Source organism: Phalaenopsis equestris, unplaced genomic scaffold, assembly GCF_001263595.1.
Source record: "Phalaenopsis equestris unplaced genomic scaffold, ASM126359v1 Scaffold000840, whole genome shotgun sequence".
In the NCBI taxonomy this organism is placed as follows: domain Eukaryota; kingdom Viridiplantae; phylum Streptophyta; class Magnoliopsida; order Asparagales; family Orchidaceae; genus Phalaenopsis; species Phalaenopsis equestris.
In genome coordinates, this window is record NW_018165280.1 from 780,513 (window position 1) to 791,352 (window position 10,840).

The 10,840-nt window shown below is 38.7% G+C and overlaps 1 protein-coding gene across 2 annotated transcripts in view; it reads left to right on the top strand.

The window, feature by feature from the left end:
• The window catches only part of LOC110031764, a 52,888-nt gene that overhangs the window by 40,591 nt on the left and 1,457 nt on the right, over positions 1-10,840 (top strand). The window contains exon 4 of one of the 2 annotated variants that reach the window (XM_020735148.1): positions 8,907-9,056. In XM_020735148.1, coding sequence (XP_020590807.1) covers positions 8,907-8,975 — 69 coding nt within the window. In that variant the 3' untranslated portion in view covers positions 8,976-9,056. Of the gene's footprint in view, positions 1-8,845; positions 9,165-10,840 lie in introns of those variants that run through there. The other variant, XM_020735147.1, reaches the window with a different exon arrangement.

Below are 10,840 nucleotides of genomic sequence, written 5' to 3' on the forward strand. Positions count from 1 at the left end.
CAAGGTATTGTGAGGGTATTGTGAAGATATGGTAAGGGTATAGTGTACCTTAGCTCAAAATCAACACCCAGGGTCAATCCTAAGGTCAAGTAGTCCTATAAGGACTCTCATTGAGTTCCCTCATAATGATCTTACTATTAGAGGTTAGGACCAATATGTGGAACTTCAAGTTGAGTAAAGAAAAAAGTTTTGAGTTTCTAATGGTGAGGGTACGTTTTCTAGTTTTCTAAGACTAGTCAATAGGAAAGTCCTATGGCTAGACCTAGGCTACTAAAGAAGTTTCTAGACCTCAACCAAAAGTGAGGTCAACATGGTTCTACGTGCATGAGAGGCCGATGAAGTTTGGGTAATTGTTAAATTGAGGATGTCAGGAGATGGAAATAGTGCGGGAGGTAAAGGTTTGGAGTTTTTGTGGATGATTGATATTTAAATTCTGAAGGTCTTGGTCAGGCTCATATAAGGAGCCAACGCCTTGACAGGAGCCGCTACCTCAACATGTGTCCCTACACAGGTGAAGCTAGATCTCCCTCATGTGGTTTTAAAACTTGATAGACCGGCTACATATCTGAGTTGGTCATGTCGGATCGAGGCTGCTTTAGTAGGGAATATACTAAAGAAATATCTGACAGGAGTCAAACAAAAAAGGGGCATCACTATGAGGGATGAGTGGAGGACCACACATGCCTTACTTTACATCTGATGACTCAACATGATGGTTCAATCGATTGCCTTATCAGTAGATGTTATTTGAAAGGTGAGCGACCTCTAGGCGAAGCTGAAGCAAATCTATGCTAGTGCTAAGATCCACATGAGGATGTTCCTGATTCAACATGAGATAGAGGCAGTAGTTCAGGATTTTTTTTCATTCCTATCCCTTTTTATTTTTAAAAGATTCATCAGTTTGTCTATCGTTGTATACTTCACTTTTATGAATAAGTCTTTCTTCCAGATCATGCAAATGATCTGAAGAAGAGAGGAATCGAAAAAGCGGGAAATACGACAAAGATAGATAAAAAAGAGAAAGAACGTGGAGAACTTTCATGCGACAAATCATGTTAGGATAAATCAAACATATATGTTCGAACAAAATCGGATCGAAATAGCTTGTGCCAAATATCTGTGAAAAAATGACTACGAAAGTTATCTACAACTAGAGATTCAGGTGTGTGCCTGCTCTGTGGTCCACAGTGCTCCCAATGAGACGTATTCTACTTAGTTAATTACATTTTGGGAGTTGCTCAAGAATACTCTTGATCTAAAGGAGTTTTGTTTATATTAGCAGCGACGACTAGCTTAGGGATATCAAAGGACGATTATTTTGCATGGAACGCTCTGATGCTTTCAAAGCTCTCGTTAAGCCACTGAGCATATAATGAGTAACAGACTCATCGACATATATAGCATGCGAAATAATCGAATCATTTCGACGGGGAATCCCGATACGTCAAAACACATCCGGGTCATAAGGGCATATGATAAATTATCATATCCCAAACGGGCGGCAACTCATCGACAATTAGAGCGACGAGATGATACCAACGAAGGCAAAATGAGTGATAGGGCATAATAAGGGTAGTCATAGGAAGGGAGGAGTAATCCCTAGAAGGTAGATGTAGCTAGGTCAGGATAATACGGACCCGTCATCCCAAGCTACTGGGACCCTAAGTTTACTTGTGACTATAGATGTAGCTCCAATGTCAAAGGAATCTGTGTATTACGTTTTCCTCGGAGATCTCGGTAGCCCTAATGTTAAAAGAATGAAACTCTATCCTATGAGTACAGATGGAGCTCCAAAAGGTGGGATTTATACTTGCCGAAGCAAGCGTGGATAATGTCGAAAAAGAAGAGAGAGATGTTCAGTTACAAAGCTGGAAACACTCCTAACAAAGGACTTACACCTCATATGGGTTGGGAGCCTTCTAACGTCCCAAGCATACTAGGCAACCATCTAGGTAGGAAGTGTTGGGATGTAACTCCCATTTGAAAAAATTAAACAACGGATTGACTCAGTGATGAGCCACCCATTTGCATGATGTATGAATGCGAGGGAAAAGTGTGTGAGAAGCAAAAATCAGAGTGCAATACGTGCAAATGTATAAGCCTTGAAACATGTAAGATGCTATGCAAGCAAACACACAAAGGTGGGAAGTGCCAATGCGAACCACCTGTGACATCGCTAAGTGACATGAGAATGCCTCGAAGCAAATATGAAGTAATGTGTTGTTGAGAGGCAATATGCTCAAAGATGCACCGCAAGAGTGCAAGTAATGAACGTGCTAGTACAAAGTCATGCAATCAATACTAATGCACATGCAAAAACACCATTAGGAGTGGGATCGGTTGTTCGACTCGCTGGGTCGACCGAGGTGGTCTGCCCTGGGCAACGTAGTCAATAGACTCAGTCGGGCTAAGGTGACCTACTGGACCAAAGTGATTGGTCGACCGAGCTGGGGCTACCGGTCGGACCAAAGTGACTGATCGACCTGATCGTGCTAGCCGGTCAAACCAGGTGCAATGTGCAAAAACTACCATGTAACATACGTCACATCGAAACTTGCAACGTAATGCAATCATCGTGCATAATAGCAAACCATTCTCACCCTAACGTACTCACATAGGAACCTAGGGTCTTGGATATGCAGCATAGTCGCCTCCGGCTTTGATGAAGAATGTGGAGAACTTCATCATCTGATTTCTCGTAAGAGAATTCATTGTCCCCTGGTAGGACAAACTAGCTACAAAGGTTTTTCTGTCCTATAAACTTGTCATGATCTTGTAGAATGGACAAGCTATAAAGGTTTTTCCATTCTTCAAGATCAAATTATTCCGACCCCTCCAAAGAAAGTTGGAAGCACCAAAGCCATGTGAAATTGAGATTCAGACTCATTAGTATATAGAACTAGGGTTTGCGACGAGAAATCACTTGGCTTCACAAATGATTTAGCCACGCTTGTGCTTTCTAATCGAGGTTCTCCTCTAGGAATTAAACGACAATTCAATAGGCGTGTGGTCGTGCCGATTAGTGTTGGCTGGCCAACTTGCCTAGTGTGGGCGACTAAATCCATGAAGGCACCACAAATTTGGCCAATCAAAAGGCGTATGGTCGGGCCGGCCGATATCATCTGGCCAATCAGACCATCCGATAACCGACGATCAATTGAGCTAGACGATATCGGACGGTCGGTCATATTAGTTTCGTGTGAACGACCAAACCCATAACACATAGCAAGATCTATTGCTAGGGTTAGCTAATAAAGAAAATACGAGGGATTTTAGAGAATCTCGCCAACGTGGTGTTTAATGTCACGTTTCTTCACTTAGGATGGAGATCTCCTAGTAGTAGGAGAGATGATGACGTTTTGGCGAGGTTCCGAGCTCTAGCGAAGTTCCAACAAAACTTCGGCGATCCTTCACTGAGCTAAGATGAATTTTTCCTTTAGTGTAGGAGAGTAGGCACCTTGCTCCTTTGCTAGCCAAGCTCTTCCTCACAAAACTCTCCTCACACACCCAAATGAAGTGATGGAAGAAAAATGAAGGAAGAAGGATAAGAAGGGGACCAACTCCTTTGCTCTCTCATTGAGGAAAATGAAGAGTCTTCCTCATATCTCTTTTCTATAAGAGATTCTCTATAAGGCACCTCCAAAAATCTCTAAGAGGATGATGAAGTTCTCTCTCGTGCTCTTCCAAGCTCTCCTAATCAACTCAAAATGAAAATGAGGAGGAGATAGGTGAACTGAGGAAGAGAGGAAGCTTAAACCAATCTCTCAATGCAAAATCCCCAAAAAGCTCCCTCAATCAATTCAAAAATGGATAATCAATGGCACTTAGGACATGCCAAAAAGGGGTTAATTTCCTAGATTTTTACAAGCCCAAGGATATCTCCCAAATTCCAAGAATAACCTGCAAATTCGGCTTCTAGGTGGCCCGTGAGGCCAAATTTTATAAAAACTGGGTTGGCCGGCGTGTTCACGTTGGGCTTGGGCATGATCACGCCACTCAACCCGCAAGGTAAGCATTACGCAGACTCTCTAGCGTAATTATGTCGGGCTCATTGTCTCGTGGCGTGACCACGCCGCCTTTAGGCTTGACTACGCCAAAGACAGCCTTCAACTGTTGGGAGGTCCTGTGTGGCCATGTCGTCCTATGACATACTTATGTTGTGGGCTCTATCTTACAGCGTGGTCACACATCTCATGGTGTGGCTACGCCGAAGGCAGCCCGCTCAACCCTGGTGGGGAGCGGTTAGGCGTGGCCACGCCTGATTTAGGCGTGGTCACCCCAGACCCTTATGAGTCATTTTTTACTCCCGAGTCCATTAAGCTCACAGAAAGCTTTTAATGCCCGGAACGGAGCACATAGGCCTTAAAATGATCGTTTGGCTTGCCTCTAGAATAGATAATCATCACGGATAAGCGGTAATCACTATCATGCAGGATCAGGATGGGTTAACCATAATTCTGAGCCGTAGTGCATTTGATAACGTCCCGACAGACTCATTGAGCTATGGGAGGGCAAGCGTGAGCGTCACACACTTCCACAACATCACAAAGATGTATGGTATTTGTGACATAAAAAATCGATGCCAATAAGGGTAATAAATTTAATCAGGAGTACTCCATAGAGCTAGAGCAGCTGTGCCCAGATCTTGTTCACTTCTCACCTTTGTCAAGCTGTGGTGATTCAGAATCCAAAAAAGGAGAGATTTTTGCACAGATGAAGATTATGCAATTTATGGTCTATCTAAACCCATCCTTTGATCAGAGGAGATCTGTTCTCCTAGCTCAGGCGACTATCCCTTCACTGGATGAGACCATTATTGCGATGATATAGGAGGAGAATCACATGAAGATGCATTCTGAATTAAGTGAACTTCCGGGCATGCGATCAACTTTGACTTCCTCGAGCTCAGGTATGATAGGTTTCTAGGGGAAACTCGTAAGTGTTATAACTGTAGTGGATGTGGACAAGGTGAAGTGGATGTGGATTAGGTTGGGCATCTGAGTAAGACTTGTTCTAGGCCACTTAAGAAGAGAGAGAAGTGGATGTGGACAAGGTGAAGGTCATGGTGGTCAAAAAGGTGGAAAAGGAGTTACCAAGCAAATGGTAACAGAGGAGGGAGAGGCAAGTGTAGTTTTTGCCAATCAGGAACATTAGTGTTTGGAGTTGTTGAAGTGAAAACAGAAAATAACAGATGGGACTAAGGATGCTTCCAACCAATTGTCATCCAATGGGTTATCAAAATGTAATATTGACACTTATGCTCACTCTGACAAATATACTTTGATATACATGCTCTTGCTTCTATTTTCACCACAAGGTCATCACAATGGAAAGTAGATTCCGGTGTATCTCGACATTGTTTGGTACAACTAGAGAGTTTTCTTTTTATAAATTTCTAGAGTATCTAGACTGTTGATAGTATAACACAACTTGTAGTTGGTAAATGTACATTCAAGGGTACCAATTATATGATTTTATCCAATTTTTACATGTTTTTTTTTTTCAGTTTAGGGTTTTATCGATTGGCATCATTTTTCTCTAACTAAAATATGTTTTTCTTTTGATATTCCTAAGTTGATCTTCCAAGAGAAAGAGACGGTCTGACATTTAGGACTGAAATTTGGCATAGTGAATTTTGATACTTGGACTAGGAGGGGATGAACTCAACTTTGACATCCATGATAGAGAATATAGTAGGAGAATCTAGAAAGAGAAGAGTGTGAAGGATGTGTTGTTGCTACATCACAGATGCATGAGACTGTTGTTTTAGTTTATTGAGTCGGTTTGTATCGTTTTCTGTATGAAAAGACAAATAAACAAAAGTTTATTTGTGATACTTGCAAGTTTGAGAAGCTTGCTAGAAGCTCTTATATTAGTTTTGGGAATAGAAATTTTAGTATTCTTAGCTTTATACATTTTGATGTTTGGGGACCTTATTCTACAAGTTATATGAATGAGTATCGATATTTTGTTATCTTTATTGATTACTTTTTTCATGTTACTTGATTATATTTGATGAAAAATAAATGTAATATGTTTTCTTGCTTTAAAGACTTTCGAAAGGCAATGCAAACTCAATATTGTGTGGCAGTCAAGGTATTGAAGTATAATAATCAAACATAGTATATCAACAAAACATTTAGAGAATACTTGTCTGTCCAAGGGATACAACATCAAACCACATGTTCATACACATCAATACAATATGGAGTAGCAGAGAGGAAGATTAGACACTTTCTAAAAGTAGCCCGAAGCATGATTACAACGAATATCCTAAAGCACTTATGGGAGCAAGTAGTTTTTATAGTTGCTCAATTGATCAACAGGATTCCCTCGAGGTGTTGGATTGAAAGTCTCGTTATCATATGTTTAAAGGAGATAATGGTGGGATCCTCACATTGAAGGTGTTTGGATGTGTATGTTTTGTGAAGGATAATAGATCATCGTTTGGGAAGTTGGATCCCAAAATTATAAAATGTGTGTTCGTAGGTTGTTATGCCACCCAAAAAAGGTATGTTTGTTGTAGCCTGATAGAGAAGAGATTTTTTATGATCATGGATGTGTCATTTAGAGAATTTAAATCATACTACACCCAAGTGGTAACCTCAACCTTTGGTGACTTGCCAGATACTGAAGATATTAGATAAGGGGATGAGTAGCAATTGTGAGAGAGTGGCACATGTGGGAGCAATGCATTGTCCTATGATGTGGGATGAATCAGTTAAGGAACCGAAAAATGAGAGCGAACATAGAGGTGGTAGGATTTAGGTTAAAGTTGAGCTAAGAGTGTATACATAGAAATGGAAGGAGAATGAGTGAATGGTGTCTGCAGTGTCACTTGTGCCAATTAGTTTCTTCTCCCATTCTTTCCTAACCCTTGGAACACTTACACCATCCACCTCCGACTCAGTACTCTCGGGTGATATGATTCCTCCTCCTAACCCCCCAACTTTAAGGAGGACCTCACACATAAATACGGGACATCTTTCAATCATTTTGGGTGGGAGCATGAGATTTTTAACTTTGTTTTATATTCTAACATATCACATTTACATGGAGCATTCATTGCTTCTTTAGACACTTTCTCTATACCCAAAGTGTTGGTAGGTTGCTAAGGAGGATCCCAAATGGAAAGTGGTTTTGCATGAAGAGCTTAAAGCTCATGTTAAAAATTGAACATAGGAGATAATGCCACGACCAACGAGAAAAAAGTCAGTTTGGTACAAGTGGATTTTCACAAACTCCAGAAGGGAAAGTGAAACAGTATAAAACACAATTGGTGGTGAAATGGTACAGTCAGACATATGTCATTGATTATGATTAAATATTTGCCCCAGTAGCAAAGATAAGCTCAGCGAAGACATTGATTTTTCTGGCAGTGAATGGTGGGTGGAGATTACATCAACTTGATGTGAAGAATGCATTTCCTTATGGTGAGTTACTATAAAAGGGATATATGGTGATATCACTAGGATTTGGTACGTCTAGACAGTGAGCAATTTGTGTAAGCTCTGGAAATTATTGTATGACTTGAAGTTGTCTCCTCAAGCTTGATTTGACATGTTTAGAATAGCTATGGTAGGCATGAGATATCAACAAAGTAATGCAGACATTACGGTGTTCTTTCTACAACATGGAGGTCACACCATTATACTTGTTGTATATGTTGGTATTATTATCACTGGTGACGATGAGTTAGTGATTTTCCAACTAAAGGTAAGATTGGGCAAATGAATTTGAGGTGAAGGATTTTGGACAATTTATATACTTTCTTGGGATTGAAGTGACCCGTGGACTTGAGGGAGTGGTCTTTTCCCAAAAAAAGTATGTACTAGATCTCATGGAAACACGCATGTTGGGGTGCAATCCTGCAGTCTTTTCAATTGAATAGAAGACTAAGCTGAGTGCAGAGGCAGGATAACCGGTTGATCGTGAGAGGTACCAGAGATTGGTGGGTCGTGTGATCTTTATGTGTCACACTCAACCTGATGCCTCTTTTGCACTGAGCGTGTGAGCCACTACATGCATGTCCAAGGAAGGGTCATATGGATGCAGTGTATCAGATTTTAAGGTACCTTAAGAGTGCAATAGAGAAGGGTTTGATCTTGAGGAAGAATGAGCATGTAAAAATTGAGTGTTTTTATGACGTTGATCGGGCGAGTTGTGCATATGACAAAAGATCTACTTCAAGATATTGCATGTTCATAGGGAGCTTGTTCTCTTGGAAGAGCAAGGAACAGTCAGTAGCAGTGAGGTCAACAACAGAGGCAGAGTACTGAGTCATGGCCTTAGGAGTAGTCGAGATGATGTGGCTGAGAGTCTCGTTGGTAGAGCTCAAGGTGGACCAAGGAACTTAAATGAAGTTGTGGTACGACAACAAGTCAGCAATTAACATTGCCAACAACCCGGTGCAACACGATAGAACCAAACATGTGGAGATTGATAAATTCTTCATCAAGGAAAAGCTAAATAACGGGTTATTGGTGCTAAGTCATGGTGGTACTGGAGAGCAAGTGGTTGGCTGCCTCATTAAAGGACTTAGTTCATTAGATTTGTCTAGGTTATGTGACAAGGTGGGCTTAGTAGATATCTTTTGGCCATCTTGAGGGGGAGGATTCAGAATTGGACCTTATTTAGGGTCATATTGGTAAAAAGGAAATATTAAAGAAGTCTTGGGGTTTAATTGTAAAACATTGTAATACCCTATTTAAGTCCATGTGAATATACACATTAGGTTTTTGAACATTTCTTTTTATTATTCGTATAAATGATGTCTATCTTTTTATGATTTCTTATAGTATGTGATCAATATTTAATTAAACCTTCTCGGAAATGAAAATCACAGATTTTAAATGATAAGAATCTTCTGGATGATATAACTGAGAGGCTTTTCCATGCATGGCAAGACAGCAGTAATGGAGCATGGAACAAGGAAATACTGGCAAACCTTCTTCAGGAAAAACATTCAGAGTTAGGCCTCCCTCCATACAATTCAAATGAAGAAATAAGTTTTCTTTATGATCAAATTTTCTCAAATATTTCTGAAGAAAAAGTCACTGCATGTTGGAATAAGGAATCATTTCAAGATGAAATAAAGGCTATCTTTAAGATGCTCACAGATGTACTTGAAGCTAACCCAGTTTTCATTGACAGGGAAAGCTGAGGTAAACTTCGATTTATCTATATCTTTTCATTTTGTCCGCATATTGTTTCGAATATAATGTATGATCTTGATTTCTCTTTTCAGTACAAACTTTTTAACCTTATCTAAATGATAATTTCCAGTGTATTTTTTATGCAACATATTTATAGTAAATAAACAAGCTATATTTCCACTGTATTTTAGTGCTTTACATGTGACGTTTATCTTTGCCACGCTTACTGATTTTAGAAGGCTTCATCACGATACAGTAGAATTTTGGAATATTACATGGAAATTAATAACAGTAAAAGCTACGTATGTGAGATCAGAGGGATCTGAAAATAGGTCCTAGTAATTATGCAAGTTTCAATAATGCATTTAATCAACCAGGTAGTCTTCGAACATGTGACTGCAAGTTTTTAGTTTGGAGATATAAATATTTCGAATACCGTTGAAACTGCACAAAACTACTTTTACTGAAAAGAGGATTTGAAGAAATTTGAGATCTTATCTGCTCTATAAAGGGTTAAGTATTGTTGAAAACAATAGGTTTTTTGGAAAAAAAAAAACGTTTACATACATATCATTCAATTCTTGTGTATTTGCATATCCAACTCTAAATTTTTCATCTTTACATGCATAATTCTCAAATCCTTAATATCACCTAAATAACCACAATACACCTTTTCGTGCGGTTTATCGTATGTAAATATTCAATTTAATGCTAAGACAATTTCACTTTCGAGGTAACTTGGTTGCACAAAAAAAGTAGGAAAATGGAAATATGATGATAAGTTCAATGCTGAGACAAATACATGGTTACACTACAATCCACATGTGAGATGTTTAATTTGGCCAAAAGACTTCTGGAAGAATTTGGTGTGTTAAGTACACAACCTTCGAGATTATATTTAACAATTGGACAACTATTTATATTACTTGTAATCCATTTGCCCATGAAATAACTAGCCACATTGAGATTAATGGCCATTTCATTTAGTATTTTATGGAATAAAAGAATTTTATTACTCATATTTCAAGCTCAGAGTTACTTTCAAATATATCCAAGAATGCTAACACTATCATTCATCTTAAGAAAATATTCTTGTTATGAATAATGATTCATATTTACTTGGTAGTTTTCTAGGACATTATACTATATTTTTCTCCTACCATCAAAGAACTATAAAGGGTAATAAAAAAAAATTTTTAAAAAATGAAACATGATTAATTGAACGTGATATGAAGAAGCCTCGAGCTTGTACTATGAGATCATATCTTCTATAAGGTTTTTGAATTTCAAATTTAATAAAAGGTTAAATCCCAATTTTGATAAATTCTCATTTGTAATTTAACATCCAAAGTTATCCTTATTTATAAGGATAATGACCACGAAATCCATGTGATTTAAAACAACTCATATTTTCATAACCTCCAACATTTTGCATAAAATATAAACAAGTATGGATGAAATGTAATCTCAAGGTTGTCTCTCTCTCTTTTCTTCTCCATGTTTCTTCCAAATGCTAGATGTGGACTAACAAGCAAAGCCATGCAACAACATCATATCTCAGCGCCAAAGAAGAGGACATAAATTAATTCTTATTATTTGGAGGGGGCATAAATCTTTTTTACTATTGCAAAAATCTAATTACGAATGTTTATATATACAAATATATATATATATCGAGTTGTGCA